Below are 27391 nucleotides of genomic sequence, written 5' to 3'. Positions count from 1 at the left end.
ACGTGTTTCTAACTCCGGACTAGCAACGTAGCTCTCACTATGCGACCAACGAATGCGATGTGACTAGAAGTTGTTTAACGGCATCATTTATTAGACAACTGAACTAGTACCAGATTCCAATCTGAAGTGATACAATTCAGAATATAAATAAAGCTGAAACGAAATTGTGATGATCAATAACGTCAACCAGTAGAACTTTACATTAAAAAGTGGAACATTGTTTTTGTTAGCAAGCTGATTAAAATCAAAGGGCTATCGATGGTACTTTGGGGCTTCAGTTTTGTAGCTGGGAGCTTAATTATTGAGTTTGAAACTACGATATTTACCCATGATTGTAAGATTATGTGGACTGGATAGTGAACGGCTGTGTGAGTGTGACACTCTCCTTCCTACCGTTGCCGATCGATGAGTCCACTCGACTGGTTCCAATTTTGATTTGTCTTCATTTTATAAGAATTTGTGTCCCCCTAATTCACGCCACTACCCTATGACGTTGAAAATTACAAGGGCTATATTATTCTTACCCCACCTTAAGTGACGTTTTCACATTTCCTTGTGATTCTTTTCCCTTTTGGCGTTTGCTGGCAATTGCGATTTAAAGGCACGTAACCAGAGAAAAACAGACTATTCTCAACTGATCGCACATGCGCTTTTTTGCTTTGAATTTTCACCAGTTTGAAGGAAAAAAGTGAATATGTACTTTAATGAGTTAATGAATTAACGTGATACGTGACGTCAAGATTGGAATTAACATTGACTATAAATGCTAGAATTTGGTAGTGACGATCCTAGATTGTTTTATTTCCGACAACTGGAATAATTTTATTTCCGACAACTGGAATAACACTTAAACAATGCGTGAGCCAATTAGTGCCAACATCGGCCGCAAGGCGATATGGAGGATTCTTGCATGTCGTTAACGGTCTTGATGCGTGATGCCACACCCTAATTCGTGAGTGCTTGAAAGTAATACGAAATTTTAAACATTTAATTAAGTTATTTGTTTTATAGTCAAGTCAAATGATATTCATCACTGTTTTCCCAATAATGTTCATTTAAGACATTGTGTAATATTTTCTCAGAATTTAAATGGGAGTTAGTTTTATGTCGGAAATTGCCCGATTTTTTTATCAACGTAGTTTGGTGCCTAAATTCACGGTATATAAGAGTTGACTGCATTTCTATGTGTAGCGGCACTTGAAATGACTGGGTATGGTACCCTCCCAATGTTGGGATTGCTAGTAACCAAGAGTCTGTAAGTTCAACTCGAAACGTCAAGCGTTGGTATGGGATTGGCCCACCATTCCAATGCAAGGCGGAATAGCTGATTGCAAGGCTGAATAGAGAGGTAAGAGCTATCAGCTGATGTCATGATAGATCGGATCAAAAGCTGTACTATACGATTCGGTCCATCGTGACAGGTCTGAAGGATACTAGCATGTCATTCAAGAGATTTCAGATTTTTTTTTTTTTTCAACAACTATAATTCAAACCGGCAAACCAAAACTTCTAACATCTAGTCCGAATATTTGAGCATTTCCTTTTAAGGGAATTTCAGGTTGAAATTAGGAAATTAACATTAGTGGTGGAAATGCAAACTAAAAAATTGTACGCTACGCAATTAAACACTGTAAAGACAAGTGGATTTCAACCTTGCCCAATTCTATGTTAATTAGCTAATGCTATGAATTAAAGCAATGTTCTATGCTACGCAACTAAATAGCTATATAAATTATACCAGACTGATGAATACCAATGATGTAATTCTCACTAATGTTCTAGTGCATAAATGCGTTCAGAAATTTCAATGTTGTAGAGAAACAAATAGTTTTCATTAGGTTTATTTGATACAGAATAAAAACAACGAGGGGATTTGTTAACGGCATTATATCTGTATTCAACAATTCATTTGGAAACATTTGTATGGAACGACTACTGAATGCATAAATGGAATTACTTATTTTGGAACGAGGACTGTAAATGATAAAATCAAATCTGAATATTCCATCGTCGAGCTTGATGGACAACGCAATTTTCACGATTAATAGTACTTGGGAGCCTCAGTGTAGTAGGATGGGGTTGCATAGGTTGTTGTGTAGTATTTCGGAGCTTCAGTGTAGTAGCTCGGTGCAGCATATGCTGTGGTATACTCGGGGGCCTTTGTAGTATAATATCTTGGAGCCTCAGTCCGGTTATATTTGGGGGCCTCAGTCTGGTAATATTTGGGGGCCTCAGTCTGGTAATATTTGGGGGCCTCAGTCTGGTAATATTTGGGGGCCTCAGTCTGGTAATATTTGGGGGCCTCAGTGTAGTAAGCTGGAGCAGCGTAAGTGGTATTAGACATCTTGTAAATAGTTTAAACAAACATCAGAAATAATAATAAAAAAAAAAATGAAAGGACAATCGTTGATGATTTTATTGGCTATTTATGCGATGTTTATGGCGTCGCGAATCGACGCTCAACGGACGTCCACAGTCACCAGAACGACCACAACTGTAACGACGGTTTCCGTCACTATATCCTCAAAAGCGTATGTTCATGTCGGAGATTTACGTTCGAAATTGATTTAATTTTTGTATTGATGGCTTTTGATTCAAATTGTTCGGCAGGTTGTTTGCGCTAAATTGGTGAACGTCTCGGGCGTGTGCCGACGTCGCCGAGGATTGCCGATCGACGAGCCCGTTATTCTCACATTCGATGATGAATTAGAAGACTCTGTCGATCAGGCCTTTCATCACGTCCTTCATCCAAATCAATTCCTTCCAACCAGAACCCTCGGGTAATTCATTTCAAAATTAAAAGTTGGGGGGTATAATATTAATTGTATAACTCCGCAAGTCAATCAGCTCTTGAATCAGCAAACTGCGTGCCTGAAAGAAAAGAAAAAATAAGATTTTAAAATGTTTGGCCTACATATTTTAATGCGGCTTAATTGCCCAAACAAAACGACCGGCAGATGTTCAATAGTCGCCATATAGACCGCCTTAAAGTGCGCATGGCCATCAGCTTTTATTTCTTCAAAGCTTGCAGTACGCACCGAGACTCCCAAACAGAAGAATAAGGTTATAAGTGGTATCTATTCAAGAGTCCAGAGTGAAACGTGGCCTAGTGGATGGAGGAGGTCGAGTTCTTAACTGGCTGTTTGGGGTCACTACCCAAGAAGATCTTGCTAGAGCGTGCTTGAACCTATACCACACAGGGCATAAAAGGGGGGAGTAACGAAGGGGGTAAGATAAAATGGTGGGGAAAAGTCTGAGAAACAACGGAAAAACATGAATGTTTAAAATGCCACAGTTTTCGTTGAGAGGAAAAAAATTTGGCGAACTTCTCGGCGGATTCTGTCTATAGACATTTTAATTAGGTGCCCTTTGAGCACTTATAATGAATAAATCTAACAGTAATTTAATTAAAAAGTTCGTTTCGATAACTGAACTTCGTTTTTATCAAGTACCTATATAACTATGGATTTTTTTAAAGTTAAAGTACAAATAAAGCTTAAAGTTAAATCTAAAAAACGAAAACGCGCTAAACGCGGCGGAAATAAAAACACAAAACTAAATATTTAATAACTCCAGTTGTATTGATTAAAAATTTTTTTTGCAGTGAACTACCAACCACTACATCTACAAAAGTAGAAATTTTCATCGAAATCCACGATTTGGTCGCCACATCGATTGGTCGACTTCGCGTGGATTGACTCTATAAACTTTATGTGGAAAATCCTCGTTACAACAAAGTTATTGAAGTTGCCATACATCACTTTGTGTCACACGATCTTGATTTCTTCTATTATCGCGATTTTTATCTTTACAAATGCACCAGGTAATATCGACTTTATAACAATCCTATTGGATGAGATTTTTTATATACACAAATACAAAATGCTTTTTCATTTATATATTTTCACATAAAAAGGCAAGAGTGCCCATAATCGAGCAGAGTGGAGGATGGCTCCTTTAAGTCGCCCACTATCTGGGTTAATTCTTCCTCATAATCACTACGGGAACCACCTTGACGCAGCTGGTAATACCATCGATGTGGACCTTGAAAAACAGTACTTTGAAAAATCTGGGACTACTCTAGCAGAGGTATGGGGTGAAGTAGTATTTGATAGATATCCTTGTGTTGCTGAATATGTGGATCCGGATTATTCCGAATTCAGTCAAGATCGGCTCAACGTGAAAGATCAGTATTGGTTTTCGCAGCATGTTTGCACGAGCCCGTACTTTACGCAAATTGTTAAGTGTAAAAATCTAACGGGTTGTAATGGGCCGAGAAGCTCATACTTGGCCGTTGTTCCTACACGGTTTATCCCTCCTCCGATTCCGTTGATACAAACTAACAAAGGTTTAAAAGCTTCTTATCGAAGTGGCTTTGAAAGTCACGTCTTTCCATCTTTATTTTTATCGCTTCATCTTTCACGCGACTTATTGCCTACTTCAACTAAAGAATTCCAAACGCTCCCTTATGATCTGTACACACCCTTGGTTCAGTCACAGTTATCGGATCGAATTTGCAAAAAATTTTCGCTTTATTTTGCATCGGAAGTTATGCTGAAGAGTCACATGATCGTACACAAAAAGAAGACTCAAAGCGCAAACACAGTCATTGAAAAAGAGATCATCGTCGCAAGAACTAGACCTGTTCGCATCGCAGCGATGCGACAGAGAGAGATGATGGCTATTATTGTATTGTAAAATCGTTCGACATTAACTGTGTGTGACCTTGTAATATAGCCTTTAGCAGCAAGACATAACTAGGCCCAAAGGGCCAAACAAAAAAAAAACAAAAAAAAAAACCAAGAAAGAGTGAGGGAACGGAAGAAAGGGGCGTAATAAACGCCGTCTAGACAGCTCTTTCAATTTAGCCACCTCAGATCTTTTTTCGCTCTCGCGCAGCAAGCATGGCTAAATCTAAGAGATCTAAACGATCCCGTAAATCGAGTTCAGATTCAAGCTCGAGCTCAAGCTCGGACTCTGACTCTTCTAGTTCTTCCAGTACCTCTAGTTCTAGCTCCTCGGACTTTCTTGACACCAAGCCCAAAAAGTTCGTTTTCAAAAAACGTATTTCTGGCCGTCTCGCTAAGTGGGTTGTAAAGGGAATCCCCGAGAAGCAAGTGAAAGCGGCTAGAGAAGCATTTAAGCCTTCGGTCGAGAAGCTGGACAAGAGATACGACACTTCCAACCTTTTCACCAACCCTAGATTGGACGAGACACTTTACGCGGCCCTCAAATCGGTCAAAAATTCCTGGGCCGCCATCGCTAATATCGACCCGCAGGAAAAAGTGTATAGAAGGCAGACTGACTTGATTTTGGACATGGCCAAACCACTCTTGTTTCTTGTTAACAAGAATAAATTCAAGAAGAAATCTTCCGACGCTTTGGCCCTAAAATCACTGACGATGTTATGGTGTCATCTCTTCAAAGATATCTCCACCACCCGACGGCTCACCATCTTGTCGCCGGTTCACCCTAACCACGTCGGCCTTCTTTCTCGCTCTGCTGAGACGCTCCCCATTGGCGGTGAAGATCTCTTTGGCGACGCTTTCATCAGGGAACTTTTGGCCCAAGTCCAGACTGCTGCACTGGTCAACATCTCCGTCGCTCCTTCTGCTACATCCACTCCTGTCAAACCCAGGCCCCAGCCACCAGCAGGTCCCAGCAATCCTAATTTTTCTCAACGGTATCACGACAACAACCGGTATGTCTTTCTTATATGTGTTTTTCTGTTAAGTTGGACACCATTTGCTCTCGACAATTTTTTCTGTCCCCGCCCTTTTTGACTTCCGTATAGCTGGTAGGGCAACCAATTTTGTTGACGGTTGGACTCAGCTTTCGCTGGATCCCTGGGTCCTCTCGACAATTTCTTCTGGTTTTAAGCTCGACTTTTTCGGCAACCCCCTTTTCAACGCCAGGCGCCATCGAACGCAACGATGGACGCGTTTCAATCCTCTCTCTGTGATGAGGAAGTTGACACTCTAATCACGAAAGGCGCAGTGTTCGAAGCAGGAGAGGAAGCAGGTTATATAAGCCGGTATTTTTTGGTTCCAAAAAAAGGCCCTAATGAGTGCCGTCCAATAATTAACCTGAAACCGCTGAATCAATTCCTCAGATATAGACATTTCAAGATGGAGGGTATTGTGACTGTCCGTCACACAGTACGACAGGGTGACTTTATGGCCAAAATAGACTTAACTGACGCCTATTTTACCATCCCAGTTTTTAAGGAGCAACGTAAGTTCCTTCGTTTTCGTTGGAAGAACAAGACCTTTGAGTATACCTGCCTCCCTTTCGGTCTCTCTTCATCACCCTGGGTCTTTACCAAGCTCCTCAGGGTTCCGGTGGCTTTTCTTCGCAGACTCGGGATTAGATTATTCATTTATTTAGACGATATTCTCGTCGTTGGATGTACCTTTCAAGAATGTATAGCTTCGGTCAAAAAAGTCATTTCCACCCTCGAATCTCTTGGTTTCTTTATCAACTTCAAGAAATCAGTAACAACCCCATCGCAATGCATAGAATATATTGGGTTGATCACCGACTCTCTCGCCATGTCATTCCGCTTAACCGACAAGAAAATAGCTGATATTTCTCGGTTATGTAAAGAAGCTCTAAAAAAGGAGAAATATTCCCTTCGAGCCCTCGCAAAGATTTTAGGGAATTTGAATTGGGCCACTTATGCGGTCCGTTTCGCTCCCGCGCACTATCGTCACCTTCAGGCCCTTCTTATTTCAGCGTCCAAAAATAACAACGATGACTTGGACGTCATCGTTTCCCTAGACAGCGCAGCATTATCTGATTTGACTTGGTGGGTCAATGAGGCCAATTTCTCAAAGGGCAAGGGCCTGCTTTCTACCCGCCCCGATGTGTATTTGTCCTCCGATGCCTCCCGCATCGGATGGGGCGCTGTTTGCCTCGACAGGAGAACAAGTGGGCCCTGGACTTCATCTGAACTTGATATGCATATCAATTCGCTAGAGCTTCTCGCTACCTTAAAAGCACTCGAATGCTTCACTTCATCAGTCAGGGACTGTTCAGTAGTAATTGAAGTTGACAATACTACAGCTGTCAGTTATATTAACAAACTAGGCGGTTGTAAATCGAAATCTCTGTGCTCAATCGCTCTTCGTATTGCCCATTGGTGCGAAGAAAGAAACTTATATCTGAGTGCTGTTTTTGTCCCCAGTATATTAAATACGTTAGCAGACACAGAATCGAGACGAGCTTCCTCCTCAGGCGACTGGATGCTGTCCACTCGTGCGTTCCAGAGCATCCAATCTATTTGGGAAGTCCAAGTGGACCTTTTCGCGTCAGAATGGAATCGCCAGCTCCCTCGTTTCGTGAGCTGGTTTCCCCAACCACAAGCATGGAGAGTGGACGCGTTCAGCTTCAACTGGAAAGGCCTGAACGGATTTTGCTTCCCCCCGTTCAATTTAATTTACTTCGTTCTGTCGAAGCTGTTGAAGGAGGAGGCAGACCTAGTACTGTTAACTCCATTATGGCCGAGCCAACCCTGGTTCCCGATGGCCATGGAACTCTCTTGCGACGTCCCTCGGCTGCTACAACCCCACCCAAACCTGCTGACCTCCCCACTGGGGGAGAGCCACCCTCTGATACAGAACAATTCGGTTCGGCTAATCGCGTGGCGACTATCAGGTGTTTCTTTCAAGAACGCGGACTTTCGGAAAGCGCTATCAATCTCGTCCTCGCGTCATCTCGTAAAAATACAGTCGCTGCCTACCAGTCCGCCTGAAACGCTTGGCGAAGTTGGTGCTTTCCAAGGAATCAGGATCCCCTGTCTGCTAGCCCCACAGTCGTAGCCAACTTTCTAGCTGATTTTAGTGCTAAGAGGAGTTATAGCACGGTCAATGTAGCCCGCTCTATGCTCTCCTCTACTCTTTCTTTGAAACCGGGTAGTGTGGACAGCGTCGGCAAGGACCCACTGGTCGTCAATCTACTAAAAGGGCTTTATAACAACTCACCATCGACGCCCAAGTATATTGCTACTTGGAACTCCGACACAGTTCTCTCCTTTTTTTATGTTCAGGCCGCCGCAGACCTTTCTCTCCTCGAACTAAGCCGCAAATGTGTCACACTAATCGCTCTCTGTTCGCTTCTTAGAACGTGTGAAGTCGCTTCGATCCTTCTCGATTCCATTTCTATTTCCGACTCAAAACTTTCGTTCACGCTCGGACGACAAAGAAAAACACAACACTCGGGGCCCCTCAAACAATTTTCAATCGATTCTTGGCCTGCTAATATTGCTATTTGCCCGGTATATTGCGTCAACTCATACATGGAACGCACGGCCAAGTTACGAGCTACACGCAATCCTTCCTTCCTTTTCATAAGTTCAACGAAACCGCACAGTGCTGTTTCCCCCTCTACGGTCGGTCGCTGGATCAAAGACCAGCTGGGGCTGGCTTGAATAGACACTTCTTCCTTTACGGCCCACTCTACTAGAGGCGCCGCCACTTCCAAAGCCGCCAGGAACGGGCTCCCGATCCAGACGATTTTAGACCATGGCCATTGGGCCAGAGAGTCTACTTTCGCTCGGTTTTACCACCGGGAAACGGTCGTTGGATCGTCAAACCCGGTTGGTAGTTCGGTCCTGCGAGTCTGATTTTATCCGGCCTCTCTACATTGCCTCTTTATATCGGTTCCTTATGTAATTACGTTAATCTGTGCTTTTAAAACACAGCTAATGTCGAATAATTTTACAATACAATTGTACAATTGTTCGAACCTTGGTGAGGAACAATTGGGATTGTATGTAAATAAAAGTGAGACATTAACTGTCTTGCCCAATCCCACCCACCACGTCTTTTATTTAACCGCAGTTATTCTTCCTCATCATTTTCAGTAATTTCGGCGGTAACAACCGATACCGCAAACGCAATTACAACAATTGTGGAGAACGTGCAACGTAGGATGTTTTACTGCTCTATAGGGGCATTTTTATTTGAAAAGGGTGGTCTTTTTTTTGGAACCTACTGTACCTTTGGCGGCGTTCATAAATTATGTAACGAGATTTAAAGGTTTTTTAACCCCCTCCCCCCCATTGTAATAAATTATAACAAAAGTTTGACCCCCCCCTAGATTACTAAGTAACAGAGGCTGAACCCCCCCCCCTTTTTTTCAAAAAGCTCTGTCGATTTTGTGGGCAAATCTTTGTCGTTTTTTATTGATTTCCACTTTTCGTTGAACTCAGTTTGGCAATTTGATTTTGATTAAGCTGGATAAGCATTTGTGTATGCGTTATACAATTCAGAATAAGGCCACTGGGTGTCCGCCTTCGAGATTTAGTTGGGCATACGTCAATGGCTGAACCGGGCTGAATTGGGAAGTGGCGCGCTATTGCGCAATTATTCAATAAAAAAATCAGCAACGGGATAGCCTAGTTTGAAACCAAGTACCGGTTAGGTTGATCAATAATAAAATAATAATATAAAAATAATAAAAGGCCCGCGATGGCTAAAATAAGTAAAATAGTTGTAGTGCCAAAACGCTACGGTGGGTTAGGTTAGGTTAGGATCGCACATTTCGTCGTTGCCTTTGCCACTAGATGGCACCACACGAATGACTGATTGTACAAGAAGTTTTCACGGATGACTTCATTGTTCTTAAAATGCTAATAAAACAAATGACAAACGACAGCGATATTTGTAAACAAACAGTCAAACAGAAAATAAAAGTTATAAAATGAACACAAACACCAACAGATTTGAAATTCTGCTCAGACACGTAGTTTAATACGGCGAATCGAATAAGAAATAAATGAAAACGAAAAGTTCCCCAGTTTACACGCGATAATTCCCCCCAATTTTGCAGCCAATCACAAACCGGCGAGAAACTAAAAAACTTGAATTTCGACAGAATAAATAAATATATAAAATGAACACAAACACCAACAGATTTGAAATTCTGCTCAGACACGTAGTTTAATACGGCTAATCGAATAAGAAATAAATGAAAACGAAAAGTTCCCCAGTTTACACGCGATAATTCCCCCCAATTTCGCAGCCAATCACAAACCGGCGGGAACCTCAAAAATTTGGATTTCGACCGAATAAATAAATATATAAAATGAAGAAAAACACCAACAGACTTGAAAATTTGCCGAGACACGTAGTTTAATACGGCAAATCGAATAAAAAATAAATAAAAACGAAAAGTTCCCCAGTTTACACGCGATAATTCCCTCCAATTGACAACCAATCAAAACCCGGCTGGAACCCCTAGGGAAACAATAAACATTTTGGGGCCCATAACCACGGGATAGCCTTCAATCTTTCCCAAGGAAAATCTCTCAGGGATAAATTTTAGTTTTATCCATTTTCTTGAAGTTTCTAGACCTACAGCAACTAAACAGAGGGCACCATCCTCTACTGAGACGTTGTAAAGTCGTTTCGCAATACAGCCGTTGGCTGCGAAACGACGAAAGGGTTTTCTCGAATTTTCTTTCTCGGTTTCCTAATTGTTCGGATAGATGGCGACACAGGCAAATATGGTTTTGCCTTTGTTACGTGACAAAGTCTTGAACCCCCCACCCCCCTTGTCACAATCAGTAACATTTCGTTCAACCCCCTCCCCCCCTATCACGTTACATAATTTATGAACGCAGCCTTTCCTATTATATCGTGATGTAACTATAACAAGTGTTTTAGTTATTTTGGGGTGATTTTCAACGAGGTAACAGTTGTGAGCGGCAGATGGTGTCGTCGTAACCCTTGTTTTTTGTCTGATTGGCTCTCGCTAAGTTATGTCTACCGACCATGGGAGGTAGGGGAGAACGGGGTCAACTTGGACACGGGTCATATTGGACAAAGACCCTAAGTGCTACATGTTATGGAAAAAAAATTTTTTTTAAATTTTTGTATAGACTGCAATGTTTAACGTTGTAGAAAAAATATTGATCAAAATAGAATCATTATTGTTCTTGTTATCGCAGAATTAAAAAAATGGCCCTGTTTGATGTAATATTCTTCCCTATTACTGTAAGCATTTTTAAAGTGAAAAACACTACAAATGAATAAAATAATGATATGTGAAATAGCCAATTCATTTCTTTAATGATTGATAAAAAACTTAAATTTTAATGCCTTTCCAGTGTTAAGTTATTAACGAAATACTAAATAGCACCGGGTTGGGTCATTTTGGACACACAGTTTTGGGGTCATATCGGACAACTTCGATATTGGAGTGGGAGGTGCTTGTGGAGAAGCCATATACGAAACATTCTGCTAAAAATAAGATATCGATTACAAATCGAACTCGATACTCTGTTAAGCCCTCCCATTTTACTCTACCCGCCTACAAATTGTCCATTTCAGCCCCCTATTTCGTAAAAATGACATAACTCTCTATTTTTCATTTCTATTGCAAATATTTCAATATGAATGAATAAAATATTGAATAAGCAGTCTACCCATATTTTTTTTTAAATTTATTTTACGTCTCCTTATGAGGAAAACTGGCAGTGTCCAATCTCACACCGTTCCTGTCCAGTTTCGCCCCGCCGTTTAAATAAAAACTAAAAAAAACCGACTTCATTAAAATCCTTATAACTCGTTTATTTTAAGACTTAAAAATTACAAAAAAATTGTGGAGTTACCCAAGAAGGTGCTGCATCATTAACTAAAAATAAATATTAGAAAAAGAACATAGAAATCTAAATAAAGAGGAAAAAATTTTTTTGTCCAGTTTGACCCCGTTCTCCCCTACTCAAGTTTACAGGCCTTAACCATTAAGTGCGCCTTGTTCGGGGTTGTTTTGGGGGAACAGTCCACATCTAAAAGTCTGTAGTTTACCCCAACTGCAGTCTAGATCCGCATTTTACTGTCGCTCGTACAGTAGCGGTCCATGAAGTGGGACAAGTCGTGCGAGGGAGAAGCTTCCCACTTTGCCGGTTTGTCCCACTTCGTGGCGCCCCTTAAGAACAATACAAGAAGGGTTCTTGCAACTGCTAGAGAGATGTGACCTTGGTGCCCTCAGCACTGTTCCCGTGGCCCAATATTTGTTGCTGAACCCGATACATGAAGTTTATCATTAAGAAAGTGTGTACGTACGCACTTTCTGTTTCTCTTATTCATCACAGCAAAATATTACGTATATTACATCAATAGAAGTACATTACAAATAAAAAAACATTTTCTAGGTTTAATCGTAATAACATAGAACACATGAAGTAGACTAGAAAAAACAAAATTTTGATTGAAATTTCACAAGGAATTTTTAAATATGATTGGTGAGTTATCTCAATAATTAAAGGGTTTTTTTTTTACTCGGCAGCGATTTCCATCATATATTTAGGGCAGAAAACCGGTTAAAAAGGGTTTGAAGTTTAAACCCCCGCGCAAGTTCAAAGAATACAAGGCTAAAGGGGTCTTTTTGGTGCAGGCTCCACCCCTTCCCACTTTGTAGGAATTCCCACTTTGCGAGCCTCCCACTTCGTGGACCGCTACTGTACAGATGCATAGACTACTCTAAATAAAGGACGGGACTCTTTCCCTATCTCGCCGTATTAGAGCTTGTCGGGTGGGTAGGGCTGTGGCCCGGACCAAATGGGACGGGTTTTTTCTTAAGGGGTAAAATTAACGGGTTTTTTTCCTTAAAGGGTTTTGAACCGGGTTGACGATGCAAAAAAATGTCCCGTCCCGCTTGACCCGTGGGTCAGAAAAAACAACCCGGGTCGGGTCATGTCCCGCGTAATTATCGGGTCAAATGCACTTTTCTTCTCTTCTTTTCAGTCTCGTCATCAGACTCAACCATTACAACGTTTATATTTGGAAAACTTCTTTTTTTACCAGTAGCATCGCCTGATTGACAGGATTTAGGTACATTTGGACGTTTTCTGCGAATGGTGGCCAATTTTCAAAACGATTTTTTCCACTATCCACAATATCTTTAAATTTTTTTACAATGAGCTAGAACTTGAAGTAGGAAAGCATAGCATTTTAGCATAGTCTCCAGCAGTTCAAAACTATATGTGATTTTGTTTGGCATAGAATTGTGTAAAACTTGTGTAGAAATTGTGGAAAGTGGAAAAATTGTTTTGAAAATTGGTCCCCAGTCGCAGCACTATATTGAGACAAACGTCCCGAGGCGCCTGTGGGTTGGTGACTTGGTGGTAGGACCTAAGTTCCCAAGTACGCAGAGAGATACCCCGATTCCTGACCGTTACTGTAGATTGCTATGTTTTTAAGCTATTCTGCTTTGTTGACTCGTAACTAGCGTAAGAGTTAAAAGCTTCTTAGTCTTACTACTAGATGGCGCCACATCTCGGGTTAGGCCGAGAACCCCTTGAACCTTACCGAAACCCGTCCCGAAAAAAAAAATTCCTTAAAGGGTTGCCTTTTATCGGGTTTTTTTTCCTTGACCCGGAATCTGACCCGGGTTTTCATGACCCGGGCCACAGCCCTACGGGTGGGTTCTTTTCACGAAAAAAAATAAAAATTATGTATTTTTAAATACAGCTGATGATTCTAACTATCATAACTTTTTCTTTATAAAACGTAAAAATTAAGGAGATATTTCGATTTTAATTGTAGAAGGAGGGGGAAAGGGCGGGCCACGATGCCATCTATCAACCAAAAGTTGCAAGTTCTTGTTGATTGACAACTGAAATCGAAATTGTAGATGTTGCCACCTATCAACCAAAATCGCATGTTCTTTTGCTGATTGACAAACAACACAGTCTCAGTGACTCGAGTCCAACCTCGGACCTTTTCCAGCTTTGAAAGTTGGTTCCAAGGTTGGACTCGAGTCTTCACTACGGTTATCGTCGGATAACCGCTAGGGGGGGACGTTAGAAAATCCGCCAAGCAATTTTCACGCCATTATCGTGATATTATTGTTTTTAAACGATTAATCGAAATTCTAGGGATGTAATTAATCAATGTTAATGATATATTTTGTGGGTGGAATTTTAAGGGCTTCAAGCTTGTGATTTTACATTAGCTTTCCCTTTCATATAAAATTTCAGAAAAGTCGTTTGGTACTACCGTTTAGTACCACCCGATTTGTTATTGTTTGTCAGTGGTTTCTCAAAACATTGAAATTCTAAATTGTGTGATTTTTTATTGCATCCACCTGACAAGGACCGACTTCCCAAAAACGTCTTAGAGTAAATGGATTCCAACAGTTTGTTTATCATTAAATTAAAATTATCTTTTGTTTCCCTGCCAACGACCAGCACTTTATCGATTTCTGATCTTTCAAGTTTTATATGTGAACCCGCTACTAAAGGAACCTGAAATATAAATCGAGTAAAATTGGTAAAAATAATGATTGTTACCATAGACGTTGACTTATTACCATGACTTGCAGCTCATCACTCGTCCTGTTTCTTTTCCCCTGGCTACTTTTACTAGTAGCATTTGTTTGCCTCAATTCTTGTTTCAAATCATTAATCTCTTTATTCAATTCTTGGATTGTTGTGTACAATAAACCATTTTCAATCTCTAATTCGTCATTTCGTTTGGTCAGTGACTCAATCTAATGGTATAGAAACACTTTTCACTCATTTATGCTTGTTTGTTTGGTTTACAAAATTTACCTGATGATTAACATCTTGGTTCTGGGATGATGATGAATCACTTTCTGGTTGGCCTTTGTTGCAGCTGTGAGAAGGTGGATCGACTTCAGATTGATGTGACTCGACATGTTGAACATGTTCAACATTGTCCTCGTCTTTTGTGAACATAAGATTAGGCAACATGAGATTAAAATAACTATACTTGTAAATTTATTTTCTTTGAATCACCTGCTTCCTGAAACATGTCAGGTGACAATTGAACCATAAATCCATTTCCAAATTTACTGGTCACTAATCTAATTCTTGTATTGTAGTGGCTTTCACAGTCGTCTTTTAATGCCATCTCAACTTTCTCCATTTTTGATTTGTGAGTGTAATTGTTGGATTGATTTTTAAAAATTCCTTATGAATTGAAACGTCTGATTTCTTGTGAGTTAACTTACTTCGGATTTCGGAAAATGTTATGGAATTCAGTTCAAAATGAAAACAAGAAAAATCGAAAAACGATGTCTGTTCAAAATAACAAACAATGTTGCCTAACTGCTGAGTAATTTGCTGTCTTCGGTAACAAATTGGAAAACAAATTATGACTTAACTCTAAATTTAAGAAATTGTTTGTCAGTCCATACAGCTCGTGGTGAAAGTAATGTATTTCTAAGAAATTTAAATCACCATCACTCCACACAAATGAAATTTAATAGCGTATTGCCGTATAGAGCAGTAAAACATCCTACGTTGCACGTTCTCCACAAATGCGAAATTTTTGTGTCCTAGTTGGTCTGCTGCGGCTGCAGCGTCTTATGGAGAAACCAACTTCTTCATGTTAAAAAATAAGTTTTCATAAATATAATTAAGATTTTCCCCCTTTTCTTCCTAGCAGAGGGTACCCTATTCATTTTTTCATTTCCCAATTTTTTTTCTAGCCCTAGTTCTATCTGGTTTATTTTTATTTAGCTATTGTTTGTGAATGGTTTGTTGTTCATCCCCTTGTGGCAGACGAATTTCTGGCAGCAAACGAAATTCTTCGGCTAAAAGAGACGAGCAACTTACAAACAAAAATAAAATAAAAATAAAGTAGATAGATCTGGAGCTAGAAAAAAATATTGGGAAATGAAAAGATGAATAGGGTACCCACTGCTAGGAAGAAAAGGGGGAAATCTAAATTATAGTTATAAAAACTTAATTTTTAACGTGAAGAAGATGGTTTCTCCATAAGACGCTGCAGCCGCAGCAGACCAACTTGGACACAAATGAGATTTTCGCATTTGTGGAAAACGCGCAACGCAGGATGTTTTACTGCTCTATTAGGTAGACGCTAGCTAATTAGTAATTTACTGCTATACAGAATGTTATATTAATTTGCGACCGAACTATAGCTCTGAATAACTCAAATTTTACGGCAATCGCTAGCTCTTGGTGACAGCTATTCATTTCCGTATAATGCAAATAGAAAAAAAAAATAGGAAAAAAGTCGCAAATCTCACATCTCAGATTTTGCGATCCGGATCAGTAGTCGACCCAATCAAGAAAGCAAACCCAAAACTTTTGCTCCCGAATTTTTTCCTTTTAGTAATTTTCATTTGAATTTTACAGCAATAGATAGCTTTCATCGAGAGCTAACGATCGCCGTAAAGTTTTATTTATTCAGAGTTATAGTTTAGTCGCTAATTAACATTACATTTTGAAACGGGACAGTAAATTACTAACTAGCTTTATATTTCAGGTTCCTTTAGTAGCGGGTTCACATATAAAACTTGAAACATCAGAAATCGATAAAGTGCTGGTCGTTGGCAGGGAAACGAAAGATAATTTTAATTTAATGACGAACAAACTGTTGGAATCCATTTACTCTAAGACGTTTTTGGGAAGTCGGTCCTTGTCAGGTGAATGCAATAAAAAATCAAAGAATGATGCTTCAAACACTGAGTCAAACAAACCTGGTCTCCCAGAAGATGACCTCAACGACATTATTAGTATGCCAGGATTTTATTCCAAAATATTGTAAACCGTTTTCATTTTATAATAATTGTTGACAGGGTTTGTCAGAGACACATGAAAAAACATCTACGGAGACGTTCTACCGGAGAAAAAATGTCCTATTAGAGTAGCAATCAGAAATAAATTGAATACCGAGTGCCGTGCATTAAAAAAATACAAGTAGTTTGTCTGTACTCACTCCCAAGAGAGATTAAATGCAATCAGATTATAATTCTTACAACAAAATAATGGTCACAAGTGAAAAATCATAACGTGCGAACTGCGAAGCCTTCTTAATTTTGTATTCAATATTCAGTAAAATTGCAAACCCCGAATATTTGATACTTAAGGTAAATTTTCTTGCCAAGCAATAGGAACCTCTTCTCTTTGTAATTGACGTACTTCCGTCACAATAGGGGAGAGTTGAGGTGATGGATATAGCTGCAACTAAATAGAGAATTTTTTATGAATTTCAGCTAAGATGAGATTGATTTATAGCAGAGCTATTGGGGTTGCTGTTGACGTAAGTCAGCAACCCAATGAATTAGAAATAAGATACTTACATTACCCAGGATTCCCACTAGGTAAAAGTTCTAAGATTCCAAGACTTTTCAAAGAATTCCAAGACCATTTTTGGCTATTTTCAAAGACAAAAAGCCAGTCTATATTATTGAATGAAAACAGAAATCTTGGTTACAACGATATCGGAGATTCCAACGGAGACAGAGACATCAACGACAAATGACAAGATTGATAAATATTTAGAATTGGTTGGAGGAAAGCGAAATTCGACTATAATTTGGCAATTTGCGCCTCCACTTCCCGAAGCCGATTCTTTGAAATTAAAACGGCTTCGTTACTCTCAACAGTCGTACGTGCAATATTTCGTCTGATGTTCAAAGCTTCTGTCTCTAACTTTCTTTTTTGCGATTGTCGCTTTTCCTGATCTTGTTGGTGCTTTTTTTTCTTGCAAGGCCATTTTGTAGCGATTTGAAGCTAAACGGGCTTCTCTGATCATCTGGAAGCCAATATCGACTTTATTTGGCCCTCCAACCTTCATGATATAGTCGTAGACTAATCTGCAAAAAAAATTAAAAAACAAATAAACTAATCAATCGCAAAACAAAAAAATGTTTATAACCTTCGATAGACCAGTTTCGGATGCTGCGTTGCTAAATGATAAAAGAATCCAGGGGGGTTTCGATTGCAGGGGGAGATAGGAAAAAAGGGGGTTTTTGATTTATTTACCCTAGTAATACTTTTCCAATTCTGAAAGTGTTCTAGAATACTACACTTTAAGACATTCTGCGTCTTCTCCAGTCTTTATAAATAATTAATCGTCCCTAGTTTATCCATTATCCCCATATCCACATTTGAATCACCCATGTTTACATATTTTCTTGACACTAAAAACGCAAAAAATACTAAACAGCATCCCTAGCCTTTTACTTGAATTAATTTTCATGGATAAACTAGGGATGATTAATTATTTATAAAGACTGGAGAAGACGCAGAATGTCTCAAAGTGTAGTATTCTAAAACATTTCCTGAATTGGAAAAGTATTACTACCTAGCCTTTTACTTGAATTAATTTTCATGGAAAACCTAGGGATGATTAATTATTTATAAAGACTGAAGAAGACGCAGAATGTCTTAAAGTGTAGTATTCTAGAACATTTCCTTAATTGGAAAAGTATTACTAGGGTAAATAAATAAAAAACCCCCTTTTCTCCTATCTCCCCCTGCAATCGAAACCCTCCTGGATTTTTTTAAATTTTGCAACGCAGCATCCGAAACTGGTCCATTCACAATGCTTTCCTTCTCCATATTTTCTTCTAGCATGTTCTCATTTATTGAGAATCCCATTTCTACGGGAGCATTCCCTCCCGCGTTCCCTTCCCCCTGAGAGAAAGTAAGGGCATGTTGAATCAATCTGTAGAGCTCTTCGTAACCAGCGGGAAAATTGGCAGGACAAAAAATGAAAGAATAAAGAGCATCTAGTCTGAACCTCTTTTGCTCAATATTGCAACTTGGGTCTGGATGAAAAGCTTCAAAATCTGGTTTCAACTTAGAGCCAACTAATGTCACGAGTTTGTCAAATTGAGATTCAATTTTATCACTGTCTGAATGGGTAAGACGGTTAGCTTTAACGAAAATTTCGCGCAAAAGTTCGTTCCTCTTTCGTGCAATCTCGGGTTGTGATAGAAGAACCTCCGGGTCAAAACAAGATTTTGCCCTAACGATTGAATATCGAAGGGGGATCGTTCGATGATTTTCGAACACATTTTGACGAGAAATTTTACTACCAAAAAAAATAAAACAGTTGAAAGGATAGATTAATTGAATTTCCCCATCAAAAAAAAGCTTCGTGACATACCACATTCATTTCTGAAGATTTTAATGTCCAAATCAGTTACTGAAGTCTTCTTTTTTTTCTGCAAATCAACAATTTTTGAAATTTCACTTACTGCTCCACTGCCAATTTTAATTTTTTCACAAGCAAGAAAATATTCCTCGTTTTCCAAGTCGGCAGTGACGACTTTGTAGGGCCGTCCTTCAAATTGTTCAAAAAATTGAGGTTTCAAAAAACGTTTTAAAAGTTGCGTTAAAATTTGCAACAGTTCTTCAAATAACAATGGAGCCATTGGGTTCAGAGATTGGAATTTGTGCTCAATCTCCTGTCCAACACAAATAAAAAACTGAAGTTTGGCCTTGTAGAAAGGATCACTAAAAAATTCCACCAGCGTTTTCCAGCTGTGAAGACTCTCCTTCCTGCTTTGCTTGGCTTCTTTCAAAAAAATTTCTAAATGTGGAGAAATAGCAAGTAGAGTTTTGGCAGGCTCAACATTTTCTACCCAACGGGTGGAGCAAAATTTCTTCGGCAAACAAGTTGACTTTGCTATTGCTTTAAACTCAGCTTTTCTCAAGGTACTTTCTTTGAAAAGCCAGTAGCTGCACGTGAGAGCCTGTTGAACTTTCCAATTTACAATGTCATGACCACTTCGGAATGCTCCGTGGCCAACGTGCAGCCCGCACGATCCTAATTCAAATCGACCGGGAGGGTCCACATTTTTTTCACTAAGTTCGATCACAAGATCCTGTTCGAGCTTATTTAAGAAACTCCAATTAACATTTGGCCCATCCATTGACACTTGAATCAGTTTGTCAAAAGGAAGACCAGCAAATCCCAGTTTGAAATGTTCTAGCAAATCTTGTGCTTTGCATCGCTCGAAGAAACCTGAATTAAAGTAGCTGGTTGTTATAAGCCTGGTAATAGAGTTAAAAAAACGCACATGCAGATCCATTTGACCTTGCTTGATGACTCTGTTGGTCGATTCGTCAAAGTATCCCGTGATACAAATACTGCTTTTTACTTGAGCACGTAGATTTTCATTAAAAAGGGGACCGAGACCAAAATTTAAAACATAGGCCATTTTTGTTCTACCTTGGGAGTAGCCCTGCGCAATTTTACTATCAGGGAACATTAATCGAAAACTTTCTGAATCTTCTTTTACTGAGTTGAATGAACGATGCTCATGGACATTTTTCAAGCACTGGCGTATTTCGGCTGCAGTAGTGGTGTCAGAAATCACAAAGAGACTCCATTAGAAGACTCCAACTACATTAGAAGAAGACCTGACTGAGGAAGTAGGGGCAACTTTGACATGGTATATAAGTTTATGGTAGGCGTATTTCCAGAGACCCTCGTCTGGGAAAAAGGGACGAAAACTGGAATGAACTGCTACTGGCAACTCTTGCCGGGTGTGTTACTGTGTAGACTACTTTAACGTAGGCTCTTATGGGACTACCCCTTTTGAACTGTTGCATTAAGGTGTTTGATTTTTTTTTTTCATTTTGAAAAATTTTTATCGTGCGTAGAATTAATTTTAATGCAAAGTTCATTTTTTTTATTTTAATTTAAAAATGCTTGTGTAATTTTAAAAAAATTAAAATGGTCGAAGAATTTCTGAAAGTGTTTAACTTTCCACTTCTGCTAGACAGTTCCACATTATATATTAAAAGCGGAATTTGTTCTTTGGAGCAGTTACGCTTGCGTCTCGTTGGACGTAGATTGTTTACATTTTGGCTGGTCGATTCGCCATTGTTTGCAGCCCTAATTTCAAAGTAAAACGATAATTAAATTGTCGTCGTTTGATTTTAGCAGGAGATGAGCAGTGCAATCACCATTGCAATCACTTCCAAAGAACAAGTAAGTGGCAATCACTTCCCATATTGTAAGTTATTAATATTTTATATATAGCATTACTATATTGTAAGTTATTAATATTTTAACTTACTTTTTCATTGTCGTTTCTAGTAAAGTATATTTGAGTAGCACAAAAAATTGGGGAACAACTCTTTAAGAACTGAATTGTGAAAAGTGACTCTCGCTATTTTCCATAGAACAAAAGTTTTTTTACGGGGTTCGTGAAGGTCGAACTACAAGAAAATTTAGTTGAAACGTTTGAAGGGTAAATCAGTCTGTAAGACGTCTAAGGAAGAAATTACATAGAAAAGGGGGGCGTATAAAAAATTAATGTTACGTAAGAATAAAGGGTAGGGAAAAAATAATGAAAATGATAGAGAATAAATTGTTTTGGTTCTTTACATAGCTATCCGGTTCCAAAAGATTGCGTCTCGCAATCAATCAAGGTCAAATTTGGAACGGAATAGAAAGTGAGGCAAAACAAAACAAGAAAACAACATTAATTAATTCAACAGAACAGCTGCTTCTCGATGCGCTTGTCTTAGTGCGTCCCGGTGGAATTTGTTCCGTGGAGGCTCTCCTTGTAGAAAAGGGGCTGATGGGGCAAAAAGTTCCGGGGCGGGTTGTTGAATAGAGGCGGGTAAGTTTACAATAGTAATGGGCGGTGATGGATTTGAGGGGTTTAATAACGCGGGGTGGCCTACTTCTATATCATTATCAGATGTTTTGGTGAAGCAAGTGAAAGGGTTACAAGTACTTAGAAAAGAATAACAAGGTATGTATCTTGCAATAAGGGAACCTACTCAACAAAAATGAAAAAAAAAAGAATCAGATAAATCCCATCCCTAGAAGACTACAAATGCTACTTGACCAACTAAGAAACTTAGACGACAGGGAAACGTTCTTTTCTTTTTGGAGTGAGGAAAGAAGAGTGCTCATGTGAAAAGGATTTCCAAGGTCGATGCTATGTTCTTCTTTAGCAGCAGCTATTATCTCGGCGATTGCAGCTGCGGTGCTCATCGGGTAGGGGGTTAGCGCGGGGTGTAAACTTAGTGCCAGTAGCTTATCAATTTCATACGGAAAAGTGTTGATCAAACTATGTCCTTGGATTATTACACCGGGGACGATTGGATGCCAAGAACTGTTTTTGTAGAAATGTGCTCGGCCGTTGATGTTGACGAAATTTTTGTGCCAGTAACAGGGGGTGTAAGGCGTCAGTTCCCATGCTTCAGTGTCTAAAGTGTAGTCGCCGAGTTTGGGTTGAGGACCACAGTTTGTGATTTCAGTGGTGATCGTTGAATTTTTCGGGGAGCATTGATAGACGCTGATCGATTCACCAGTGGCTATCAATTTGCTACATGTGGGTAAATTAAGGTAACTGGCAGCAAGCCATCCACTGTGTTGTGCGGTGGCGATAGCAGTTTTGTGTGCCAGCACTCGATTTTCACATTGCAGAGCTCGAATTTCTCGAGTCACTCCATTTATTCCATCGGTAGTTCGGTCTCGTGCGTATTGAGAATGTGCTGCTCCGCTGATTTCAGCCCGGATAATGTCAGCAATTTTTTCGATGTCTTCTTCCAGTGGTTTACTCGGATGAGCGTTGGTATCAGTTAAAGAATGTAAACGTAAAATTACTTTGTCCTTTCCGATTACTTGTTTGTAACTTTTTTCGGATGAATTGCAATATTCCTTGTTAGTTGTATTGTAAACAAAGTCAAGTTGTTGTTCGACGTCACGAATTCTTTCTATTTCGCTGTTGTTAGTCAGGTAACGTTGAGCGATACCTGTTTCCACAAGCCTTAGTTTGCACTGTTGAACTTCTCTTAACGATTCTTTCCAGACAATGGTCACTAGGTTGTGAGAAACGGATCCGTTGATCCCTCCCGGTATATCGCCAATGGGTGAACTTATCGTACAGTTAGCGCACTCAGTTTCTAAAGTAACTTCTTCTAATCGGCAGTTGATCAGCTGATCACCTGTGACTTGAAGCCAGCTACCCTGCACATTTGGAATACGTTCGAACGACCACTTATTGTTTCCTAAGTAGTCCATGCTTTTGCCATGGCACAATCGGGAATCACAAATTTTTTCAAATTCATGTGCATTGACTTCTATTGGCACTCTTGATTGACTTGGAGTTTGCCAACCCCAGAAGTCAGTATAGATGTGTTTCTTTTCCAGCCATATGGTACACGAATGGCCAACAAAACGGGTGATTTGGGGAAGAGTAGAATAGACATCATAATATACTGGAATAGTGGGAAGGGGGCTTATTTGATAATCACAGTCATCGCTAGTGAATTTTAGGAACCCTTTTAGCTGAGCAGCCGTACAATTACAAATAGTGATGTTAAGAGCATGGAGGCGACAGAAAAACGGTATGATGAGGAGGGGTAGAAGACATAATCTATGAGAAAAGTAATTTCAAAATCAATTTCAGGGATCCATTCTATGAATTATTAAGATTACTAATACAAAGTTTTTAGAATTTAAACACGGTTTAAAGATAGTTAAAGTAATTCGAACGTAATTAACAAAAAAAAATTACAGCAATACAATTTCATAATTTGACAACTGGTTTTAAAAGATTCCGAGGACGTAACCCGAGGCGACGCTCTGGTTGTATGGGTAAGGTTGACGTCTCTGGAATCGGTTTGGAAGGTAAGGAAATTGTTGGTGAACTTATCATTAAATTTGGAGTAGGAGGAATTGTGGGTGGGGGTCTCATCAAATTTTGAGTAGGAGTTTCTTTTTCACAAGGAATTTGTTCTAACTCAGATTGAAGGTTTGTTTCTAGGAGTAGAAGTTCATCTACGGTTTCTTGTACGAATTTTTCGGCTTGTTTCTCAATTCTTACATAAAAAAAGTCGACACCTGGTTCGTCTTTCCAGATCATTGACTCAAATAGGGGTTTTATTCGATTCACATGTACAAGCTGAGTTTGTTTTCCTACGTCTTGTTGTATTTCCACAGTACTATTGTTGCTTACTTTCAAAATTCTAAAAGGGCCTATAAAACGTGGAATGAGTTTTTTACTAATTCCCGCCAAGGGCGTTCGCATATCCAGTAAAACTTTATCTCCTACGTTAAATTTTTGCTCTTTTACGCGTTTATCGTACTGGGCTTTTTGTTGTTCACGAGCTTGGGAAAGATTGATTTTGACAAGCTGAAAGGTTTCGTGTAAGCGTTTCATAATTTGACTTTTATAGTCTGAGGGAGTAACTAGGGAAGGGGGAGGACGGAGGAATTGATCAATCGGCATGACTGGATCACGACCGTGATTTAGAAAATATGGAGTCTCAAGTGTTGACGAGTGGACAGAATTATTATAAGCGAAAACAACGGGGCCTAAAATATCCTCCCACCGCTCGAATCCATTCTCCAAATATTTCCTTATCATTTCACCAACAGTTTTGTTGAATCGCTCTGTTTGCCCATTAGTCTGAGGGTGATACGCAGTTGTTTTCATGCGTTTAATGTTTAAAGCTCTACAAAGCACAGAAAATAATTCAGAAGTAAAATTACTGCCTCGATCTGTAATTATTGCTTTCGGGGGACCATGATGTAAAATAATTCGTTCTAGGCCTACTAAGGCTTTACTAGTACTGAGGGCGGTACAGTTGGTAAGAGGAATGACTTCTATCCATTTAGAAAAGTAATCCGTGATTACTAATATATAATTGTTTCCTTGAAGTGAATGCGGTTTGATTGGACCTAGGAAATCTAAGCCCAATACTTCAAAAGGTCTTGTAGCGAGGTCTAACGGGTTGAGATAGGCTTTCGTACTGTGCACTCGACGTCCCAGCGCACAAGGTTCACAAGAAGTGCAATATTCCTTAACATCCCGTAACATGGTAGGCCAATAGTATTTGTCCCTTAGACGAAAAAATGTTCGCCTAGTTGCCATATGTCCTGACAATGGGGAATCATGGTATTCTTGTAAAAGTTGCTTTCTCAGAGAAAGTGGAACAACCACTTGACACTGTTCAAAGTTTCTTCTTTTCACTGACGTAGGTTCGTAGTGTTTACATAAAAGGCCATTTTCAACAAAGAAATAATCTATTTCACTGACCCAAGAAGGCATCGGGCCATCTTCTTTTTTCCAAGGTTCATTTTGTTCCAAAAACGTAACGATTGCTTTGCACAGAGAATCTTTCTGCTGTTCTTGACACATTACGTTGTTGTCTGCAGGAATGGCAGATATTAGATTCATCGGTATTCTTGAAAGAAAATCGGCATTCTCGTGTACTCGACCTGGTCGGTACTGAACACTGAACTTCATATTAGATAACAAAATCGCCCATCTACCTAGTCGTCCTGTTTCGCCTTTAAAAGTCTGCAACCACTGAAGAGGCCTGTGATCACTTACAATAACAAAGGGTTGATCTTGTAAGTAATGTCGGAAACGTTTTATCCCAAACACTACTGCTGCAGCCTCTTTTTCTATTGTCGAATACTTGATTTCCCCTTTATTAAGATGTTTGCTTGCATAGGCTATAGGTTGGTCCTTTCCGTCTTTCATCTGAGAAAGGACGGCTCCTAAGCCATAGTTACTTGCGTCCGTGTAAATCAGAAATTCCTTTGAAAAATCCGGATATATCAAGATAGGTTCTGATATTAAACATTGTCGCAAATACTCAAAAGCTGCAATTTCATCTGTTTTCCAAGTTACACTATCAGTAGGTTTTCCTTTGGTCTGTGATAACCAGGGGTGGGCGACGGTACAGAAATTTTTTACAAACCGTCTGTAGTAACTGGCTAGTCCCAAAAAAGATTGTAATTCTTTTACTGTACCAGGTCTTTTGTAATTAACAAGGGTTTCAATTTTAGCAGGGTCTGGTTTTATTCCTTCAGCCGTGATTACGTGTCCAAGATAGGAAACGGATTGCGCTAAAAATTCACATTTTGACAATTTCATTTTTAGGTGCGCGTTTTCTAAGAGGGAAAAAACAATCTTCAAATTGCTAAAATGCTCTTCAATTGTTCTTGAAAAAATTATTATGTCGTCAAGATAAACGAGACAAATTTTTCCAATAACTCTTCGTAAAACTGAATTCATCCCACATAACACAAGGCAGTCCGTCGGATGTCCGACAGATGTCGGGGTCGGATGTTGAGTACATCTTTTTGATATCCTCCGGACAGCCCGATATCCGATTTGGATGTCCTATGGATGTATTTTTTTTTGGTTTTGACCACCCTCAACAGCGCCGTCAGACATTCTAAGGATATCCGAACGGGCTTTCATTTGGCTATAAATATGACATGTATTGGACATCTATTCTTGAAAAAACATTAGGCTATACCAGGATTCGAACTCGGGTCTTCCGCATCACAGTCGAATATTATTCCACGCTGCCAATCTACAGATATATTATGTATCATTTTCGAACAATACAATCGAATTGTTGTAAAACACTTGAGCTTTTTCGATAACAAATCACATACAGGATTTTTAAGAAGTCAAGATGATGTCGAACTTTGGTTAAACCAGAGGTGTATAAATTGAAATTAAACAATTTATGCTAAATATTTTTTGAATTTTAAACTTAAGCATGATTTATTGAGTTTAAAGTAGTTTTTTATTATTTGAAATTATAATCCTATCATAAGTATACTTGCTTTTAATATTATTAGATGCCGAATAATATTTATTTTCTGTAACTTAATTTTCAATGGCTTGGTTCCCGTAAGCTAAACGGAAAGCTTGTGCAAACAAACTCACGACTTTCATATATTTTATTCATTTTTTGTAATAAATTTTAAAATAAACCGTCCGGCAAATAGATAATTACTCCTTTATTTTTTAAATTTTTCATTTTAAATGCTGGACTTCAAATAAAAATACGTTTAAGGGAAAAAATTTAACACGGTTAAGTTTTCCCCCTCTCAAGAAATTTTGACAATTAATAATGAAACTTAGTGATCGGCCCCAATTAGTTCTAATCGAGTTAACCGCCCCGCACCGATAAAGTGCATTCGGGGTTGAAATGAGGTGCCACTTTTTCAACCGGGGCGGTGCGGGGAAAAATTTGAGGTTAACCCGTTGCCCCGAAGCAATAAAAAAAAATGCCGTTCTTTCGGTTTCAGAGTAAAAATCGGGGCAAGCGGGTAGAATGAGCTATTATCGGGGTTGTTATCGGATAGATCGGGTCAATCGATAATGTTTTTTGCATTGATGAATCGATTGATTGCAATCCAATTGATTGCAAACCCCAATTGAATTCGGGGAGAAGAATTTTCCACCCTGAGCCACGCCTCGATGGCCCGAAATGAGAAACCCGATTTGCAAAAAAGCGCCCCGATTGGCTCGAGGCCGATCCTTAAATGAAACAATTGAAAATCTTTTTGGCTGTTGGAAGGAGGTCCGTAGAATATAATTTTCGCACATCCATTGCACTTCCAAGGTGACTAGCCGACGGACATCCCTGGAACTACCCATTGAGTACATAGATATCTAACGGATGTTCGGCCATGATTCGGACATCCGACGGCAGAAATGTGCTATATGGGATCAGTCTTTGAAACGTTCCCGAGGCGTTGGTTAAACCAAACGCCAAACGATTCCATTCGTACAAATTGTCATCGACTATGAAGGCTGTTTTTTCTTTGGATTCCTCCTCGAGCTCAATTTGCCAATATCCGGATGCAAGATCTAATGTGGAAAAATA

General features: G+C 39.4%; 3 protein-coding genes across 4 annotated transcripts; 1 reads left to right on the top strand and 2 right to left on the bottom strand.

Annotated features, from left to right (window-relative positions):
• Nucleotides 1-636: 636 nt before the first annotated feature.
• Nucleotides 637-5799, top strand: LOC116927188. 2 transcript variants are annotated; one of them, XM_045173381.1, is made up of 4 exons: nt 637-2531; nt 2611-2780; nt 3605-3823; nt 3917-5799. In XM_045173381.1, exon 4 carries the CDS (start codon nt 4905-4907, stop codon nt 5781-5783), a length of 879 nt encoding a protein of 292 aa, XP_045029316.1. In that variant the 5' UTR covers nt 637-2531; nt 2611-2780; nt 3605-3823; nt 3917-4904; the 3' UTR covers nt 5784-5799. The 2 variants fall into 2 exon arrangements, with proteins under 2 accessions (XP_045029316.1, XP_045029315.1); XM_045173380.1 differs by having other exon boundaries at nt 1456-2531; nt 3917-4893.
• An 11576-nt stretch (nt 5800-17375) lies between these two features.
• On the bottom strand, nt 17376-19947 carry LOC116933265. The gene is made up of 4 exons (XM_045173920.1): nt 19824-19947; nt 18973-19751; nt 18522-18814; nt 17376-17592 (listed from the first exon to the last, which is right to left on the bottom strand). Exons 1-4 carry the CDS (start codon nt 19945-19947, stop codon nt 17376-17378), a joined length of 1413 nt encoding a protein of 470 aa, XP_045029855.1.
• A 642-nt stretch (nt 19948-20589) lies between these two features.
• On the bottom strand, nt 20590-23616 carry LOC116922568. The gene is made up of 3 exons (XM_045173919.1): nt 23296-23616; nt 21596-23144; nt 20590-20627 (listed from the first exon to the last, which is right to left on the bottom strand). The coding sequence occupies exons 1-3, from the start codon at nt 23614-23616 to the stop codon at nt 20590-20592; spliced, it is 1908 nt and encodes a 635-aa protein (XP_045029854.1).
• Between the last annotated feature and the right edge of the window lie 3775 nt (nt 23617-27391).

Source organism: Daphnia magna, linkage group LG5, assembly GCF_020631705.1.
Source record: "Daphnia magna isolate NIES linkage group LG5, ASM2063170v1.1, whole genome shotgun sequence".
Taxonomy (NCBI): Eukaryota; Metazoa; Arthropoda; class Branchiopoda; order Diplostraca; family Daphniidae; genus Daphnia; species Daphnia magna.
Note: the sequence above shows the minus strand (reverse complement) of the source record. Positions and strands in the feature narration are given on the sequence as shown.